General features: G+C 29.1%; 1 protein-coding gene across 2 annotated transcripts in view; it reads right to left on the reverse strand.

The window, feature by feature from the left end:
* Positions 1-22452, reverse strand: part of LOC129960096 (centaurin-gamma-1A-like) — a 102068-nt gene that overhangs the window by 5641 nt on the left and 73975 nt on the right. For both annotated transcript variants that reach the window (XM_056073205.1, XM_056073206.1), the window contains exons 5-19: positions 22300-22441; positions 17510-17644; positions 16593-16816; positions 16290-16475; positions 13928-14005; positions 13143-13247; positions 12858-13026; positions 10908-11051; positions 9742-9815; positions 7657-7734; positions 7449-7545; positions 7210-7327; positions 7019-7123; positions 5670-5754; positions 1569-1739 (exon numbers count right to left, since the gene is read on the reverse strand). In XM_056073205.1, the coding sequence (XP_055929180.1) occupies positions 1569-1739; positions 5670-5754; positions 7019-7123; positions 7210-7327; positions 7449-7545; positions 7657-7734; positions 9742-9815; positions 10908-11051; positions 12858-13026; positions 13143-13247; positions 13928-14005; positions 16290-16475; positions 16593-16816; positions 17510-17644; positions 22300-22441 (1911 nt within the window). The remainder of the gene's footprint in view (positions 1-1568; positions 1740-5669; positions 5755-7018; positions 7124-7209; positions 7328-7448; positions 7546-7656; positions 7735-9741; positions 9816-10907; positions 11052-12857; positions 13027-13142; positions 13248-13927; positions 14006-16289; positions 16476-16592; positions 16817-17509; positions 17645-22299; positions 22442-22452) is intronic.

Below are 22452 nucleotides of genomic sequence, written 5' to 3' on the forward strand. Positions count from 1 at the left end.
GTACAAGAAATCATAATTTGAAATATATAAGTTACAAGAAAAATATTTAAAAAAATGAACACGTTTTAATATTCTATTACTCCCTATATCCAACGAACTTGTCTATTACCTTGTCCACAATTAGAAAAGCAATTAAAAAAAAAGGCCACATATTTATTTATTTTGAAATGTATGGAATCAAATAAAACTACGATAATTGCCCTTAAATTGAATATTAAACCTTATTAAATTTGTTCAACCTTTAAGTCTTCGACATGAAATTTGAAACACAAAATATTGTTGATGCCAGTTGATTTTTTTCCCAAACTTTTTTGTTATATGGAGAAAATGGCTTGATTGTTTATATCTCAGTATTCCTTGCTTCATTTCCCCTCAAAATCTTTATTACTACTTACACAAGTAATAGCACAAACTGTTTTTGATTTCATAAATGAGCTCATTCAGTAAATAAGACACCAAAATAGAATATGGTAACTTAATTTAGTTTCTAATTTTAAAACCTTGATTAACAAATACATATATTGAAAATTGTATTATCAACTATCCAAACTTAGGTTTCTCAAATTTGTCTTTATCCCCTTCTAAATTTAAAAAAAAAAAAGTAAATCGTATAGAAAAAGTATTTGTTTAATATAAAATTGCATGAAACAATATAAATTTCAAGACTTCTTCTCACGCAAATAAATCCCGCTCCGAAAATAAAATACATTTTAGTATTTATTTTTACTAAAAATAAAATTGTTTTAGGGTGAAATTTTTTTCGGGGAAACATTGATACTATGGAACAGCCGAAAGCAGAAAAACAAAAATCAAATTAAGGATGAAATAAAGAAGTATAATCCATTTTTAAATACTACAATGAGAAATTAAAGTAACAAAATAATTTTTACTTTCCTCATGTTGTAATAATAGAAAAATAATTGAATTCAAAATCCCGTACTATAGACATATATGTTGAAAACAGAATTTTTTAAAAAGGTCGTTTTCATATTGAATTTATTAAGCTGAAAATATACATTGTGGCATAGTATGGGAATTTAAGACAGTTAGTTCGCATTTTTGATGATCTACCATACTTTGAAAATTTCAAACAAAACAAATATTGTTTGTTTGAACTCTCATTTCTACCAAATTCATTTTTTGATATCGTTAAAAAACATATGGGGATTTTCTGAATGAGCTCAAAGGTGTGAAACCAGCGAGTGGCAAGAGCCCAGAGCATAATATAATTTTTATCACCCCCATCATCAGTGGTTTAGTATGTATAAATGGCGCCTAGGGCACTGCATTATTTTAACGCTCCCCTATGATATTTCATTCTGCAAAATTATATAGGCACACTAATGCTTTGCCTCCATGGTGCCCGAATCATCTATATCTCCTCTAGCCCCAGGTCGCTACGCCAATGAGTGGAACAGTTTTCAGAATAAAGTCAGAATAAATTCAAATCTTAGAAATAATAAAATTAGAAACCTACTACTTATATTTTTACAGTAAATCCAAATTTCAACTTGACATTTCGTTTAAGAGCACACATACAAAAATGAAAATTACAACATCAAGCTTACCCATATGAGTAGCTGAGTGATTGGTAAACTTCCCAATGCAGCTGCAAGGTGAAGAGCGGTTCTCTGATCCCTTGGACTAACGGGAGTATTGACATGTTCTGGAGATGATGAATGAGCCAAAACTAAAGCTACTGCTTTTATATCATTTTTGCACACAACATCAATTAGTTGCTAAAAGAAAAATGTATTTTTTAATCAATAAACTTGCTTGATAAGGAATGAAAAACACATGATGAAGCCCGGTTCTACCGGTTGAGCAAAGCATACATGAACAAACAGGGCCGTCTTCATTAAGCAACGTTGGGCATATATATGGGCAGTTTGAGGAAACTTTAAAAACTAAGTAAGGCAACAAAAATTTGGTGGTGGTGGGTGACAGCTCAGGTATCATCCTCGTCATCTGACCACGGTTCAAAATTACGAGTTCCGTCCAAAATAGCCCAAGTATTGCTTTAAAATAGTATAGCTACACTAAACCAAAACTAAGTAATAACATACTAGTACTACCTTTAAAATATTAAAATTATTATATATAAGTGAATTTGCAATAATAGTATTAAATTTCAGATAATTAAAGCAGTTTACTAAAATATATGCTGTTCACAATTATACGTCATTTTACGTAATTCCCATAAAACGTAAAACAGTGCTTAACTTCATTTAACGCAATCGTTTTTAAAATATAGGGCTATTTTAATACAGTATTATTAATACAAAAATTCCCCTTATCTTTTTAACTGCAATATAACATTTTCTCCATAAAATACAATGTTCTGCAAAAACATTAACTATTTAACAATTAACTATTTTTTGAACATTTGACAATCAGTCAGTTGAATGGCTTAAAAGGCATTTAACTGATATGGTTATTAAGCCCATAATCGTGGTGGATTGAAAATATGTTTTAAAAACTTTCAGTTTAAAAAACTTTTTTCATCAGTAGTAATAGTGATTTGTAAAATCAGAAAAATTCTCAGCGTTGCTGAGATATGTGAAAACTTTTTAGCAAGTCATCTCAAATTCATATAATTCCTAGTAGCATCTCTTAATAGCTAATTATTTCATCTGGTAACAGAGTTAACTAATATTTCTAGATAAAGTTGAAAACAATCAACATCATTAAGAGCTCCGTCACTCAATGATAAATGACATGTTCAAGGTCAAAACACATGCTAACGATTTTGTCCTGTTTCACTTTCCTGATGTACAATCACAATATAAGCACGAAATTCCGAGTTTTTCATTTCTGCTTTGACAGTTAAAAGTTTTCGCGCAATTTTCAGAATTATCGACTATATAACCTTAGCATTAACTATCCAAAAGGTGCCAAGAATCTTCTGAAAATGCAATTAACATACTTTTTTTGGAGATCATTTATAGTGAGGTGTGCTGGTTTTCAGTATGTCTCCCTGTCTTAATAGTATTTTTCAAGATAAGAGGAGATGAGACCAATATTAAAAAGAAATCATTTGTCAATTTCCAGAACACTCATGTCTATTAAAACTACTCCATCCATCCCCCCCTTCACACCCACTTTGCCGCCATGGACAATTAGTTACCCAGGCCTCAATGCGTCTTGTGTATACAGTACAGAAATTATACATTTTTTGTGGTGTTCTTTTATAGTTTCTACAATCATATAATCTTTTCCAAGAAGATTAAGTCTACATCAGCCTTAACTTTATATTCGAAATCTCATTAGTATGTTAATTTTATTCTGAATTTGTTAAATGTTGCAGTTCTTCTCCGACTTATGAATGAATTTACTTCCGCTTACATCCTTTCCTCATTTTTTTTTTTTTTACGATAAGGAAATTGCGAATATTTTTATATACTTTTATAAGAAATATTTTAGTTAATTTTAAATGTACTAATTTTGAAAACGAAGGAAAATATTACAGGGTGAGGGGACGGCTGAAATTAAATATCACGAGAGCAGCTTTACCTCCAGTACAGGGCCTCCATGTATGAATCAAGATAAATCAGAAATAATACCAAGGAGTATACCAAACATAAAATAAATGAAAATTTTTAACTTGATTTTCCAATACCTCAATATACCCAAATATCGCACACAAGCACGCGCAAATAATGATAAATTTATCAAATTTAAAATCTTGGGAAGAAAATTTATTAAAAAATTTATATTTTTAAAATCCTGCAAAAGAAATCAATATTTCCAAAAACTGAAGCATTATTTTACTACACTCCTCTGTAGTAGGAAGTTCAAAATATGATAATGAAATAAAAATCAAAGAATATGTTATGTCATACTGTGTTTCCATAAGTTAAAATATGGAATAATTAATTTTCACTTTGAAAGCATTATGATAACCTATTTCAACACCGAAAAATGAATTATTAAATGGTATATCATAATGAATTTGATGGAGAAGCTGATTTACAAAAAATGAAATTTGACATACAAAGAAATAAATTATATTTTATTACAAGTTTACTTTGACAATCTTAAAAAATTTAGTGATTTTCAAAATAATTCTCTTAAAATTCTCCTTTAAAAAAATAGAAGCATTTCCACTAGCAAAAATCTCATCTTAGTAAAAACAAATCATAAAACCTCTGTAATAATGTTATATATGTTGGTTTGTTATGTTTACCATTTCCTTTCAGGCATATGCTATACTAATGAGTAAAAAAAACCCTTTGCCTATTTAATTAATCCAATTCTCTACTAATCACTTAATTGATTGTTTTATTTCATTATATTACTCAATTACTCAATGTGTAACGCATGCAATTCTAGCTAATGAAGGATAACAAAAACAGTAATTTCATAGGCGATTCATAATGTAGACTACAAATTAACCTATTTATTATTTGAAAAAAAAAAGGGGGGGGGGAGAACAGCATTTTCAAATTTCTTTACGCAATTCTTCACATTAAGATCAGTTAAAGCTTTCATTTAGCATGTAATATAATGGTTAAGACGTAGAAAAATTAATCAATAATTAAAAAGTGTTTTTAATGAAGCAAAATTGGCATGTTTAGTCAGAAATAGAATGACCTGGATGTCAATCATTTTTATAATGTAAGGTGCTACTTTATTAAAGTGACCAACATTAGTCTGCAAGCAAATAATTTTTTGAACGCATATTATGTCTATGCTATTTTGAACCACGTAATTCTGCAAAAATAATTTTAAAAAACTTGGCATGTTAGTGATAATAATTACATCAAAATCAGTGGTGTATGGTAGTTCTAAAATCTATTGAAATAGACGAATTTTTAGTACTCCAAATTACGATATTTTCATTTAAGCTTTAGAAATAAAATCTATAAAAATATTACATATATGTGTTCGCAAATGTGTAATCAACCGTAAAAAAATCTATTTCATAATTTTTCTCCTCCAGGCTCAACATACTTTCTCCAAATAGACATTAAATCAGTGAGAAGAAGAGAATATGCAGTGGTTATGAATTCAACAGCAGCATAAGAACCTGGTGTGATGAAACAAGAATCATTTGCTTATTTTAACTAGCGTTTTTTATTACATTGCATAATGCTGGCTGGTAAGCCAGTAATAACTGAAGAGAACAGTGATTGAATTTCTATAAGCTGCATGACTTTTAACCTTCAATTACTGTTCATTCATACATTCAGTCACACTTCAATTACTGTTCATTCACATAATGAGAAGAATGGGGTTTTGTCCATAGTGACGAACAGAATGGAATCGTGCTTTTTTCTTTATGATAATAAATTGTTAAAGGAATGTCACTGCTTCATAGCATATTATGCTGGTTTCTTTTCTTTTCTCTTCTTTTGTTTTTGTTTTCAGGACAAGTCATATATAATAGATTTTAGACTAATTAGTTCTGTACTAAATAATCCAAAAACTAAAAGTTCCAATACTATATAAGAATTTAAAACTCTTTTGAGCTAGCTTGAAATTTATTATAAGCATAAACAATAAAAGATGCATAGTATAAGTAAACCCAAAATTCCCGCAAAATTCATTTTCGAAAACATACTTTCGTGATACAAACCAATCAAATGAAATTAGAATCCTACTTAATGTTTTCTATAATTATCATTATAATTGCAGGAACACTAGAAACGTAGAAAAGTAACACTTACTTGACCAATAGGAGTGGTTGAGGAAATTGGCGCAAGAAATTCTTTAAACTCATATTTTGCTCGTATCCATCTTTCCTTTTCTTCCCTATATCCAAAAAGATATCGCTTAACAAAGCAATTGCAATAGGAGATAAAAATGTTTTCTTTTTATGTGATAATTACTTAGTGCAAAATATTATTCTCTTGTCTCTACTGTCTCAATAAAATCGCCAAATTTATCAAAAAAAGAAAATTGTTAAAAGAACTGAATGCACAAATCCTAAATTATATACTTTAAAAATAATTCTTATAACAGCAATTGAAATGAAAAAAAAAAAATCTTAAAATATGTTAAGCCTATAAAAGACACAAATGATACAACTAACGGCGATGTAAATAAATGAACAAAACATCTTTGAAAGAAAATAAAATATCTGAGAAATACAGATGGGATTTCTTATTACATGAGATAAAAACTCCAAAAATAAATTAAAGCATAATTTAAAATTTAGCAATCAAACATAAATGCGTCATCAAGGAAGAGATTAATGAGATTGCAGAAGTGATATTTTTAATGTAGACTGAGAGGTTAAATTTGGATTTTATATTACTTAAGCCAAATATAGCTACATTGAACTAAACGCATGAAAAAAAAGTGCCAACATCAATAGATAGCAAAATCAAATGCTCTCAACTTAGACTAACGAATTATGTCAATCAGTGATTTACAGATAATTTACCATTTCTATCTTTCATGTAAAAGAATTATTTTATACTATGTTTAATGTCCTGCTTAATTTATTTATTTATTACAAAAGAATGTACACACTACTTCTCCACTTTCTCTAAAAGTGGCATGGGAAAGACAGCCATTTCTATTTCTTTGCCTTAGCTCTATGTAGAAAGCAAAACCTTTGGTAAGAAACTGCCTCGTTATTTTGATAATGCACAAATATGTCCGATTACTACAGCCTCGTTTATAAAAATTCAAATATTTGGATTATTTCTGAATTTTATTTAGTATGCTTATTATTTCCTTTGTCCTTTTTACATTTCTTGCTCAATTAATCATATGCATGAAAACGTTTCATACTTTTGATTATTTAAGATGAAACCCCAAGATAATGAGTAAATTAAAATATTAAGATGAAAAATGTAAAATTTGTGAAACATTAATAAAGAATATTATTTATAACAGAAACTCTTAAAATAAAGAAATATTTCCTCCATTTCTCCATCATTCTACTAACAAAATTCATGCACCACTTCCTTTCAGATGATTAATTGTCAGAACCCATTATAGTAAATGATGAATTGTAGATACTAAGAAAATTTCTAATATAATAAAAAAAATTAAAATTCTGACTCACCTACTAGAATTAGGAGTTGGTTTTGCCCGTCCTCTAGTATTACCTTCCCATATACTATTAGCTAGAGTATTTCCTAAAGCCATCATAACACTTACATGTTCAGGCCTAAATTTGACAAAAAAAAAATTAATATTTGACGCAATAATTTTTTGATATACTTATAGCAATGATCTGAAACTTTAAATGCTTACAGCCATTCATCTAAATCAAGGGATCTAACTCGAGATATATGGGAACCCAAATTCCTATGAATTCCTGAGCATTCAATGCACATAAGAGCTCCAATATTAAGACTCGCCCAATCTGGATCTATAAAATAAAATATTTTAATGATGCATCTCCTCTAAATTAGCTTCACAAGCAAGTTCAGAATATAATGAATGGACTACAACAAACATATGCATAAAAACTGTGAGAAATGCATTCATACTTGGAGCATCACAATCCACACAATGAGTATTTCCAGGAACAGAATTCTTAATTAATTGGATTGAGGCTTGATCAACAGAAGATGCTGTACGACCAGACTAAAAATTAAAAAGAAAACTCATTATTTAACCAACATACAGCACATTTCAGAGTGCAAATATCTAGTTATATGATTTAACAAAGTTTTAAAAAAATATTCAATAATTTACTTTGGTTTTACAACTCTCGTTGCCTTGCAGACTAGTGAGTATTTGTTGTTCAATTGCTGTAATCCACGCTTCACGATCCTAAAATTAAAATATTATAATGGTTTTAATTAAATGTTATGTGTACGACTCTTAAAATAAGTATGCATCCTTTAGACAGGGGTGTTTGTGGGACCCCAAAAAATCCCCTGAAACTTTTACGGACTTACTACCGGCATTTTGGAGTTTCGAGGAGGGGGGGGGGGAGAAATGAAAAATTACAATTATGAAATATTGAATGACCTAATTATAAAAGTTCAATGAATTACTTTTTTTGCAAAATTAATAACCATAAATTTTCAAACATATAAACTACTACATTTTATGCAAATATTTTAAATTACCTGAATTAATTCTTTAAAAAAAATTATCTAATTTCTGCTGCTTTTTTTTATTTTCTGATGTTTGTGGGCTTGTCTTTCTTTTGTGGTGAACTTCATAATTGCAGGAAGATTGACTTTTATTTTCCTCATTTACAGTTGAAGAAATTTCCTCGAGAACTGCACATGCAGAGGTAGAAGCAGTTTGCTTTTCTGCTAATGTAGAAGGTTTTTCAGAGACTTTTATAGGTGACTCATCTGAAATACATGTTTTTAAGTCCTCTTGATATGTTTTCCAACTTCTGTTCATATTCAGTAAGAGATCTTTGTGAATTGGATCAGTCATTGGATTTTTTGAGCCATATTTTTCACATGAGGTTTCTTTAGAAGCCATTAAATCATATTTAATAGTCTGCACTGCATCTAGGGAATCAATCTTAAGAGAGGTTCTATAGTCAGTGACAAGTGTATCCATTAAATTGAATGCACTTTCCACTAATGGGCCATGGAAGCAGCTAAGGCAGGCTTTGACCAATTTAGCCAATGTAGGATACTTATAATCATTTGTGAAATCATCTTTTAAATTAAAAACTTTAGACCAATATTTATCAATTGTACACTTGACTTGATTTCCACTTTCATCAGATGTGTAGAGCATTTCTTTGGTGATATCAATATCACTCTGGTATAACCTTATTTCAGCTTCTACTTTTGATTTTTCATTATCACTAAAAATATGGGGCATGATAATTTTTCAAAAGCTAATATTGTACTGGTTTTACCTCTTAGCTCTGGATCTAATGCTGTAAAACTAATTAGATATGAATTTTTAAGGGGTAATTTCTGTTTCATATGCTGAAATTTCAAAGTGAAATTCTCTTGCGTACATAAATAAAAAAATATTTCAATAAGAGAAACGAAAAATTTACACGTGCATCAATAAATGAAACGAAAATTTTACACAGCGGAGAAAAAAAAATTGCGAAGCGATCAATGACAAATAGCTAATACGGCGAAAAATCCCCCTTCTCTACTTATTGGCGCCACGCCAGGAGATATAAGACCTTTGAACCCAGAGTCACGTGATCGCACATCTGGTCGCGAAGTCTCTCCCTTTTTTTTCTGCCGCGCCTACTTGCCGAAAAGAATCCAGAAGAGAATGTCCGAGAACCGGGGGAATGAGTCATAACTCGCAATAAGGAAAGAACAAAAAAGAAGTTTTTTCCCCCTTTTCACGCATTATCACTGCCTTTGGAGAAAGAAAGGAAAAGTTTTCACCACACACGCTGACCTTGCGCTTTCTGCTTTCAAAGCAAACAAAATCGCCCAGATCAAAATAAATAATTCATTATTATTCCTACTTCCTTTTGAACGACGATCCCCGGAATTTCCGGGTATCGAAGTTCAAAATCCCCGGAATTCCGGGGTTTCCCCGGAGCACAAACACCCCTGTTTAGAGAAAAATCCTATTTCCAATTTACTTTTAAAACTGAAAACAAAAATTTTATGTTAAATTTATATTTGGATCCTTATAAATATAAATCCCAATTGAATAACTTAAAAATTACTGTAACAGATAATAAATATGCATAAAAGCATAATCCTATCAAAATATGTGTGAGCAAACAAATTAAAATATAACTTGAATGAATTAAATATATAGTATTTCAGTCTTATATATAATACAGTACCAGCACACAAAAAATACTTTTTAACCAATCATACTTACATCTGAGCTTGAAGCTTCAAAATGCCATTGTTTATTGTCCAACGAGACAATTATGAACTCATGATCATCCGAGTCTGCACAGAAAAAAAATAATCATTACGAATATACTGCAAAGGTAAATCAATTTTTAAACTACCAATTTAAATTTATCCTAACTACGATAATATATTTTTCAAAATAAAATTATGACATTACACACAAAATTTTAACGGTCTTATTCTTTTACAAAATTTAAATTTAACATGTAGAAGAATTTAGGCAATAATTCACAAAGTCCCATGTTTGAACATAACAAATGGTACAATGATCAATTGAGCATTTGAAATCTACTTTGATTAAAAAAAAAATAACTGTACTCTCTAAGAGAAATCCTAAAAATATTAAAAAAGTCTATAAGAAATAAAAAAGTTTTAAGCACAAGAAAGAAACCTTATGAAGGTCTGATTAAAACCTATCTTTAATAATGCCAACCCACAAGTTCCACTTTAATTTGAATTTCAGAAATTTGCACAAACATGTTTCTTTAACAATAATATCTGCAATTTCCATTCTTCCCTCACAAAGAGGGAGATAATAAGTCATCTTTAATTGCCTTAATCAAAGTCAATCATCAATTTTCAGCAACCATAACTATCTCAAACATAACTAACTGGCAAAATATGTACACAATAATTTTATTACAAATGAGCACATATAATGCTTTTCTTCAATTATCTGACCCAATCGCACCAACATGCAGCAGGTCCATGTCGGTTACTTCATATAGCGACATGCAGCGCTGAACGAAGGATCAAAGATCAGTCTACTGTACCTATTACCTCTGACCCCCTCCTCACAGCGCTACTGAAACGACCACATATCGGTCATCGGTAAAGCCCATGGTGACCAATGTGTTCAAGAATTCCCTTCTCATGTTATTCACAGCGAGGGAAACGGAAAACACAGTTATAAATGAGAAATAATATTATAAATTCAAATGGTAAAATACAAAGTCTTTCAACAACAAAGCATTTTAAATTCCAATTTAAAGTAACAAAGCAGATTTGTCATGAGCAAAATACTGTATTCACTTAAATAAAAATACAATTTAAAGCGAATAATAATGGGTGAAATAAGAAATTATGAGATATATGAAATTTTTTTAAAACACAAAACATAAATTGTACCATCCATAGCATCCATATTCCTCAGTCCGGTACTCTTCATTCGCCTATGTCGCTTTTTTACAATAGGTGTATCTAATCTACTTAACAGAGGATTTGTACTCGGTACAGCAGGTATTAGCTGTGTTTCACTCCCATTTAAGACACCTAGAAAATATTTGAAAGTATTATTTTATTTTTTAAAAAACCAGGGATTTTAAAATAAATCTAGTTTTGTAAAAAAGAAGTGTATTGTTACATAAACTTTCAAAAGTAATAAAATAAAAACTGCATTCTACTGATAGGCATGTTCTCATACATCTTAAATGCTTTTTTCAAACACAAAATACTGTTCATTTCAGTATTCTGAGACGACCACTTTTTGACGGTTATATCTCACTAAGGGGCGACACAAGGAAGGATGCGCGTCATTTCCCGAATTTAATTCATTTTTAAATGTAAACTTCTCCTTTCCACTTACCCCTATTTTGCCGAATCAAACCCATCCTAACGCACCCGCAAAAGCGCGGAGGGTTATAGAATCCGCAGGCAAACAATAAATATATGTATCTGCATGTGTTGTAATTCTTATAAACATCAGATTTTGACACCACTTTCATTTTTTTTCATGAATACTTTTTAATCTGCCATAAGCTGATTCAATAGATTTAATGTTTTTCAGTCGTATAAAATACCAAAATGAAATTTTTCAAATGCATTCCGTATTAATTATTTAAAAGTCTTAACAAGTTAACAATCTAATAACTAATAATCTGTGCGAACAAGCTGGTCGCCAAGGGCGTCTAGTTTAAATTATCATCTGCTATGCAAAGGGGAAGTAAATAGTAATAGAACTAAATCTCTGCAGACTTCTTTCAATATAGTTAAAATCATTTACTATAAGACATTAATAAAAAATCTTCTATTTTTTCACGATCTAAAGAGAACCTTACATAAATACAGATTAATATCATTTAAGAAGCATGAAAAGCACTTTGAATTACTGAAAAAATATTTTTAATGCATTCTTTGAATTGAAAAATGCAAAGAAAGAAATAGTACATAAAAAAGAAAAAGCTGCAAACATATAACATCTTTTTATTACAGTAAAGAATAGTTTTTGAACATTGAGAAATGTTTCATGCTTACTACCACAAACATTCAAATGTAATGGATGCGTTTCAAATGCCTATTAAAGATAACTTCAAATCTTTCAAAGGATCTAATTATTTGAAAAAATCTCACATTCTTTCCAGATTTGATTCTTTCCAGATATCAAAAATTAATCTGCTATTGTCTTGATACACTTTTCAAAGATAAGTAGGTAGATTTTTAATGACACATCAGATATTGATATGCTGCATCAAAATGGTTATCAGAGAAGCTTCGTCAAAGAACAAATAATATTTTCATGACAAGGATAAAAGTTTGATAATGAAAAGCAAACTAAATGAAAAAGTAAAAGTTAACCATTCTTTAAGAAAAGCTAAAATTTACTTTCCAGAATTAATTTTTGCATAAAATAATAGAATGAAACAAATTAAAATAAATTATAAAGACAATAACAGAACAAATAGACTAAAGAGAAAAAATAAGATAAATGATTTTATTCATCCTGTAATATATTTTGCATATATATTTTATTTAAATGAGATTTCATTTTTTATTAATAAAAATACAACTTAAAAATGAAGAGGGTCATTTACTATTTTAATTCCAAACAATAGTTTAGAAACAATCTTCTACAGAACAGCAACTTTTTAATACAATAAGTACAGCATGGTGCAGCATTGACACCTTATCAAATGATACCTTTAAGATGCATTTAAGGCAACATGCTTAGTCTGTCAATGGCATTTATCTTTAAAATATATTTTTTATGCAATTTTATAAATGTTACAAAATTATCTAATTAGAAGTTAGCATTATCTTCTTCACTTAATTATTTGCACTGAATTTAAAATTTGCATTTACCTCCAGCAATGGATAGATTACTTAATTCTGAGGCCAACTCATTAACCTGATGTGATGAGGCACTAGAAGATGCTCCTGGGGTACGAGAACCTCTAGGCTTTTGACCAGGTATTTTAACAGTTGTGTGCATCAAAGGAATCTCTTTTCCATGAACATCATCCATATAATCCTTCATAAAAATTACAAAAAAATCATTATACAAGCCCAGACAATTAAAAAGTTAGTAATTCAAAGAACGAAGATATCTGAAAAAATGAATTTAATTGCATTAATTAAAAGGCTTACATGAAGACTTGGATGATAAGTCAATCTGCCATCACTTGTAAGTGTAACATACTTCTTTTTCCACTCTTTATTTAGAGCTTTGCAACTCCTTTTGTAAAGGTATCCCTAAATTAAAATATACATAAATAAAATATGTTCTATTCTCTAATAAGTTTTTATTCTTACAATGGCAATAACTACCATGACACACAATACAGATTAATACGAAGAATTAAAGATATTTCTCAATATGTTTTCTTCTTCTTTTTTTCAGTTTTGTGCTGATTTTATCAAACAGACATGCATTAATTTCCAATTCAATACATGACCATTTAAACTGAATAATAAAAGTATAGAATAATATTCTTGTATAAAAATCATCAGATAAATTTTGCAATTACCTAAAAAGTCCATTGACTTAGATTACAAAATTTTTTATGAATTTAATATTTAAAGCAAATGTAACTTTTTAGAAAGAATTAAATAAGCATTTTGAAATTTCAAAATGTCGACAGTACAGATACTTATATATAATGTAAAGCAATAGAATATTTTTTTTTTCTTTACGCAACCTTAAATATGAAAACAATTTCAATATTTGTGAGTAAAATTGGAGAAAAATAGATAAATTGGTAAATCCGACGCTCATGAAAATTTTGTTGCGTGACACTAATCATGAATTAATATCAATAATAGTTCCTTTAAATCTCTAAAACCTTTTAAATTGGCAAATAAATTCAGAGAAAATTTACAAACTGTATTTTAAATTAGATTTGAAATTACAAACAAGTATGAATATATATAACCTGTCTAAGAGGGATCACTCGACCACTGCCCACTTCTCCATTCTTGCTCTTTTTATCATCTTCACCCTTTTTCAAAGGCTATATAAATGTAAAATAGCATTTGAATCATGTCATTAAACTAAGGATATGCAAACAAAATATTTAAATACAAAATATTTAAATTGCAAGAATTTATTTACTCACAAATAATTTTTCAATTAATATGGACCCCTTTCATCTCCTTTTGAAATAGGAAATAAATATAAACAAATATAAAGAATATGTTACATCAATTTAAGTGCAGGCTAATGTTACTAAATCATTCCTAATTGAATAAATATATTAGCAGAATATAAAATTTTCTGCTTATTAAGCTGTGATGCATATAAAATAACAAATAATGACCATCATTACAGATGAAGAAAATATAACATTAGTATGATCTCTGACTGTTACATGTCCTTCAGTGAAAGTTCATGCCCAAAATCAAAGTAATGAAATAACAGATAGCTAGAACAATAAATGACGCAGATGAAGAGTCTGAAATCCTAGCACTTTATTTTTTCTTCAGCAAAATTTTTAAAATAGGATTATTAAAAAAATGGTAAACATTTTGACAGGAAGTGGAAGAAAGAATTAAAGGAATCTAATCTTTCTGGTCTGGAACTTTCAATCTTCAATAGATTATTTTATCTCCAAATAGTCTATTTATATTAATTTAATCTTAATTTAGCTCTGTTTTGTTTATATGGTATTCAATGTGATGTAGATCATTACATTACAGTGAATACCATAATGCCAAATGTAGATAGATCATAACATTTATGATTATGAGAACATTACTAAAGTTTATTTAATGAAACTTAATAAGAAAAAAATTGAAATTTTCTAATTCTGAACATTATAGAAAATTTCGGATCAAGTCACTATTTTAAAGATGCAACTTTTATAAATGTTGTTTTTCTCTGGCAATTGAGTTGTTGGTCTCATGTGGATGATTAATACACTAATTTGTTATTTCCTTAATTTGTCAGTTTTGTGAATATCGCTATTAACATTTCGATGTTTTTAATCTTTTGCTGAACTCAATTTTCACTAGATATTAATATTTTAATATTATAGTATTTTCATGAATTATACCTTCATTCTTTTCAATTGTAGAATTGTGTGTGTTTGATATGTCTAGAAATGAATTCAAATCAGTTGCTAAGCAAGTTATTTTCTTTGGACAAAATATGGGTTTTGATTTAATTATTAATTACATTGTGAGAACAAATTTAGATTTAATTTTTTAATGGTTTGTAAATATCTGCTATTTTAGTATGCAACTCCTAACATTACTTTGATGCTAAGAGATAAAATTTTGAAATTAGTATTGTAGAAAGAACTAGCCACATCATTTCAATTTAGTTGCTTATGGATGGTTTTGGAATTAAGATTTTCTGCAGGTATCTACTTGCTGCAGGCTATATTTTAGTACATTTAAATCTAAATCCATTTTAGCCTCAAATTTCAATATGCATGCCTAATGGAAATTTCTAAAATTTCATTATTATACCGTTTTATACAAGAATTTGTTCTAAAAATTTATTAGCACCTTGAAATTTCGTATTGAGATGTCATCCTGATTTGATATGTTTAGATTTTTAAGTCTCCAATTTGAGTTTTGAGAATAATTTGGTTTTGGTGAAATTTCAATGATTCATAAAATAACGTATTTTGTCAAAGAGGGTAGCTTGTTATGAGCTTTCTTCTTTCTGATGAACTATAAATATAATTATATTGTCAGTTAAGATATTTCATTTAGGTTAGGTCAATTTTAAGTGATGATTAAAAAGGTATTAGAATGTCAAAAAACATTTTTAATTCATGTGCAATGCATGATTGAAGTATGGTTAGTTTGTACTTTAAAGATTTTATGAAAAAACTTTTTTAAAAAAATGCACCAAAAATTGGAATTATATATATGTTATAATGTTTGTTTAATGGTGCTGTTATATAGGGTTTATCAACCAATTAAAAGTGTTTCTGGAAAAAGATATATCTTTTATAAATTCCTTTTGTGACTGTATAAATTTGGTTTGTGTACAATAATTTTGGAAATATAGATCACAATCTTGCAGAACCTTATAATTTCATTACATTAAAATATAATAATATGAAAGAATAAATAACGTATCGAACCTCAAAAGAATACGACTTTTTACAACGCTATTATGATAAACATGAAACAGCAGAAATTTTAAATACTTCCTCCCAAAAATAAAAGATCTTCATTTTTATGAAATATCATTAACATTTTTCATAAAACTCACAAAGTAATAAATATAATTGTATTTAAATACGAAAACGAATATGAATAAGAATGAGGTATAAGACATACTGGGAAAAGGTTAGAGCGCCGTCGAGTCTTGCGAGAAGTAGTAGGAGTGGAACAAGGTGTAGGTAGATCTTTTGATTCTTTAGGACCGACGATGGAGTTAGTAACTAGTACTTCAATTCCTAGATTCCGTTCTGATTTAACTTTAGATTCTCTCATTGATATAGTATTTCCATCGACACGATTTTCCTGGAAGTTAAATTTATAACGTCAATGTTTAAAAAATATATATATAGTAATTAAATGACACAGATTTTTTTAATTAAAAAGATTTCTTTAATTAATAAAAATTACTAATCAAATTACTTTTGGAACATGACTTGCAGCTATATGACTTAGATGACTAGGAGATGCAGAGACTGCAGAGAGAGTATTACTTCCCACACTAGTAGGTGGATGATAACCATTATTAGTACTGCTTACACCACTAGTAGTGCTTGAAACATAGCTATTGCAGCGAACTGGATGGCTGGGAGTGCTGGGTCTTGAGCTTATGCCAGCCATTTTCTGTTGAACTATCTTCTGGCAAGCTGAAGAGATATTGTAATGAAATACATTATTACTATCAAAGGACCCCCCTTATCCCATGACCAATACATTGTACATTATTTTTTTTTTCAAATCACACAATACTGAATCATAAAAATATAAGTCAATGCATACCTACAATAAAAAATATACCCTCACATTAAAATATTTATGTGAAGCTATTAAGTGATTTTCCGTTAAAAATACTTAAAATAATACTCAGCCACTTAAAATTCAAAATTTTATATAGAAATAGATGAATGTCTAAATTTTAACTAATAACATCTTGCTTAATTAATTCCATTATCAAATATAAATGAAAAAAGCTAATTATCGATATTGGAGAAATTGTAGAAGAAAAATAAAATATCACGTTTACACTTTCAGAAACTGATATTGAATGAAAAGATAAATTACACAAAGTATTTTTAATACGATAATATAAATTCAGGAACGTGAAAACAAATAACTGCAGAATTATATATTAAATTTAAAAGCTTAAAATAACTGCTACTTTATAACCAGATTTAAAAATGAAACAGCCTAGAGAAACTAAAAATAAAATAATCCAATTGTGATTCAATAAGAAAAAGGTACAGTTGGATTTACACTGAAGATAAGAAAAGTCATTAAAAATATTTCATATTTCATATGACTGTTTAAAGCGATTATATATAAACAAAAAATAATCTCACCATCTTGAAAGACTCTTTCAACATTGAGCCCGTAAGTAGCACAGGTTTCATAATAGGAACACCTTTTAAGGTCATTAGCTAATTTCCTGGCTCGAGAATCATCGATAACACGAGGATTGCTTTCACTAATTGCATCTAAAAACATACGAGAGAGAAAAATGCATACGAAAGAAATTAAAAAGAATACGAAATTTTTAGAATATATTTCACAATAAATGGCTGATTCACAACCAAAAAAAGAAAGAGAAAAAAAATTCAGGTGGGAAAATTAGAAATAATTACCAATCGAAATGACATTTTCAAATCAGTAAAAATTAAGTTCTCCTAAATAAAGCTGTAATCGTATTTTAATACCATCCTACAGTTCCAAAAAATTTCAAAAATGAATCAATAGTTTTTTTGCACATAATTTCTTAAAATGTTAAAGCATGTAAGGCAGTTTTCTGCTTCTTCAATGTAAAGCAAATCCATGCTACAAAGAATTGAGAAACTCAATTAACAATACATATATATCAATTCCAGCACATTAATTTACCCCTTCAAAAATAGGGTAGTGAAATGTATCTTAAATCAAAATTGTTGGGATTTAATTTCAGAGAAATTATTACTATATTTTTCAGAAAAGTTTTAATTCAATTATATACAATTACATAAAATTGTAATTATATACTAACATACTCACATTAAATATTTAGGATAAAAAAAATCAGAAAAAATTATCAGGATATTTTTTTCTAAGGCAGATTTATAAAATAATTGAATGTTGAATATCATTGCATAGATTTTTAAATAAAATTATGTTTAAAATCTAATAAATTAAAAACCTTGATGCACTTTTAAAATAAAACAACCAAAAAATAAAACTTTATTTTTTAACATATAAAATTTAATAAAAAATAAAGTAATTTAAGAATTATAAATGTCACTTTAAGTAAAATTTATAGATATCAAGCGGTTTAATCAGCAGATTTTTGTTTATACTAATAAATTTTTCGAATATATATATTACGGAAAATAAAATATTAAGGGCGCAACCAACCTTATATTTCATTCAATTAAGTACAAGTGATGAGACTATTTCACTTGCAGAACACTATTATATTAGTGTACAGGAATGAAGACACATTAACGAAAGGAAATAACAGAACTTAATAAGCACACTAAAAAAAAATTTAAGTTCACTTTTCGCAAATAAACATTTCTTCTTAAATATTATACAAGACATAAAGTTTTAGGGGTTAAGGGTTAACTGAACAAAGAAGAGAATTTAAATGAAAACTTATACAGCAGATGCATTGAAAGAAAGTTACCCTTTCCGAGAACAAAATCCTATAGCATATCAACAATTCAATATAAATCTATGTAGTATTTGACAGGAACGATCTATTAAAATTTTATTTAAAATAAAACTGTCGATAATCAATCTTGCAAGTCTTTGCAGAATGTATTTAAACTATAACACAATCAGGTGCACCATAGGAAGCTATAAACACAGAAAATATTTAAAACGATTGCAATAAAGTAAACGTATCGAATAACAGTTTAATTATAAAATCTTTAGAAATTTTCAAATATTTTGATTTCGCTTATTACCTCACAAAAGTGATATACTGCTTTCTATAAATCGACACAGGTAGTAATAGGTTAATAAGAAAACAAAAGAAATGCATAAATGTAATCAAATTAGGTACTATCAACGGAATAACTCATAACTTTCTTAAAAAACAAAAATTCAATCAGAACAACCCAACAAGAAAGAAATTTATAAAATTCATAATTTATCTGTTATATTTATCTTGTAATAGAGACATCGTCCATTCGTTCCGAATGATGAATATGGGTTGTGCTAACAATCTCATTGAACTGAGACCTATTCGGACTACTTTAATATCAAAGTCCTTAAGTTTCTTTAACCTTCATTTCAAAGTGAGATAGCATTATTCTAAGTATCGGCCATTTTAAAGAGAATCTTTTCCAAAAAGATGAATGCCTATCCAAATGCATGGGTGAAAAGTCCGAAATATGTAACGAGAAGAGGACAGAGGGCGAACAGGCTTACCGTGACGCAGGCCCCTTATAGAAAGGTGTCGACCATGTCTGCCTCGGCAATGCAATCGATCGATACAGCGCCCTCTTTCGTGTTCGCCCCTTCAACACCCGAATTTCGTTTATAGGGATAGAATACAAATAGCCCCGTTTCAGCGCGGTGTCTAGGACTTCAAAGACGGTACAGGGAAACACCATTCATCGGTAAGGTTACGCAGGGGCGTTCCCTGACAGCGGCTGCCCTACCTGGAAACGGAATTCCTCCAGCCCCCTCCGCTTTTCCAGTAGCTGCTATTTATGGCCTGGAAATTTATGTCCTTACGCAAGAGATCAAAATAAGGCCATCATTATATTTTTCAATGATTAATTGCTTCAAAGGAAAGCGGAACAATAAAACTTTCATTTTGCAAAATATTAAATACAAGACAAATTTGATTACAAATGAAATTTAAAAAAGGCATTTAAAATAATATGCCATCCACTTCTTTCACTTTGCATATTTGCTCTTTGATTCGATAGCTCAGAATAATAAGATATATTATTTCTAATAAAAAAAAAACATTGACTGAAAAAAAGCAAAAACTGCTTACATTGAAAAATGCATTTTTCGACTATTTAGATAAAAGATATTTGCAAAGAAAATTTTTTGCATTCTTTTTTGCAGTTGTTTTTATTTATATAACCGTTTTTTCTTTTCATTTTATGTCATCTAGAAGCCACGATACAGCTAATAAAAAAATGTAGCATGTTGCTAAATTAACCATTTGTCTCAATCTGCAACCGGAAGTCGCTATAAGATGCAACTTTCAACTTTTTTTCTCCCATTTTTCATCATTTTAAAGTACAAATAATATCTTTAGGATATTACTAATGCAACAAAATAACTTTTTGACTTTTATTTTCTTAATTTCTTGATCTAATTTGCAGCATTCTCATTCGCTGGAGTATTTCTTCGCATTGAAGTTTTCGTTTCGATTTCAAGTGAATTTCGTTTCGAAAACTAAAAAAGAAAAAAGGAAAAAAAAAAGCAACTGGAAGGAAAGGTCAAGTTAACAGATAATTCCATTGATAAATTACAAAACTAATGCAAGATTGCAATTCGTAGCAACCTCGATAACCTTAAAAATATGCAATCTGGAGTCTGGCAGCTTTTGTCATCGCCGCTTCAGCACTCAGCATTTTATGCATGAGTAATACGCAACAGGAGCCACTAGCTGGTCAGTATTAACAGGCAAATGACAGAGGGGAAAACATTTTTTGAGAAAGCCGCTGAATTTTCCACAAAATATTATATACATTATAAAGACAATATACATGTAATTCTGATATCAAAAGTTGCTAAAGAAGCACTTACATGGAACGACGAAAAATGCAAATGGAAGCTTTCATGGTTTACACTGAAATATTATTTCGAATAAAATTTCGTTGTTCCAAACACTATCACTTTTCCTATATAGCTGTCCTTCAGCTTAATGAAGATGAAACTGGTATATTAAGTGTACTAAATAAATTGCAAACGAATAATAGCAGTTATACGTGAAAAACTCAAACGCTTTTTGATTATGAACGTATTTGTAGTTCAAACTTATTATTACAGAAAAAAAAAAAAAAAGCAAGCTCAGTGAAAGAAAAAATATTTAATATATGAAGAAATATTTCTTTACAGTAACTACATACTTTGCGCGCGCTTTTCTCAAAATTATTTTTTCGAAATAAATTATCAATCATTAAAATTATATCTCCAATACTAATTAAAATTCTTAATGACATTTTCAGAGAATATTATGTATATTATTCTTAATAAATTCAATTAAAAGTTTTGATGTGCAATAATACTTTTTTATTTATAGCCTTTTTTACAAGAAAATATTTGGAAAATGAAGAATAATGTCGATACCATAACATATAAAACTTCATAACATTCTTGCATTTTTAATTAATTTCTCAGATTTTAGTTCATTTAGAAGATAACTCTGTTATATGTCACGTGTGTAAAGGAAATTGTGACTATCTCATTAAAATTTGATGTACTTTGTCAACTATTTTGGATAAATTTTATTGAAATTAACCTCAGATTAGTCTAAAAAATATGATATTTACAGTTTAGTTTTGGTTTAGTTATATTAACGTCCTGCTTTAAAGCAACACTAGGCCAATTTTGGGACGGACCTCGTAATTTTGAACAGCGGTCAAATGACGTGGATAGCACCTAAACTGAGCCCCCCCCCTCTCCAAACTTTCGCATTATACCAGTGGAAGGAAATTCGACTTCCAACGGATTTTATGTGCACTAGACCCGCTTATGCGACGGTTATTCGGTGGAATGGGGACTTGAATTTGGAGCCCTTGGTGTCTGAAGATGAGATCTTACCACCAGGCCACAGCGGCCTCATAATATTTACAGATATTTGGATTTTTTAAGACACTTTTTATATTATTTTTATGTACTATATAACTAAAAAACACCAAATAAAACTTAAAAAACAGCCCTCCCCCAAAATAATGTCAAACATATAGTCATTATTTCATTAATAAGATATATATATATATAAACTAATTTCTCCCGTCAATTTAGTTTTACTTTTATTTACTCATAAAAAAACATAACTTTAACAGAACATTACACAAGATGTTTCAGAAATATGGACTAAACGATCGAACCTGAAAAACAAGACCCCATTCTATGAAAGCTAATGTCTCGATTTACTCAATACATAATTCTAAAATTAGAAAAATCTATTTACCTTGAGTGCCCACCAGAATTAAGGGCACTTCACCAGGACTTCTGTAATGCGACATCTTAGTGTAATAATTATAGATAGCGTTAAAAGAAGGCTCGTTCTCTAGACTGAAGACATAAATGACGGCGTCTACCCAACAACTGAACTGAAAGAAAG

This window comes from Argiope bruennichi, chromosome X2, assembly GCF_947563725.1.
Source record: "Argiope bruennichi chromosome X2, qqArgBrue1.1, whole genome shotgun sequence".
Taxonomy (NCBI): Eukaryota; Metazoa; Arthropoda; class Arachnida; order Araneae; family Araneidae; genus Argiope; species Argiope bruennichi.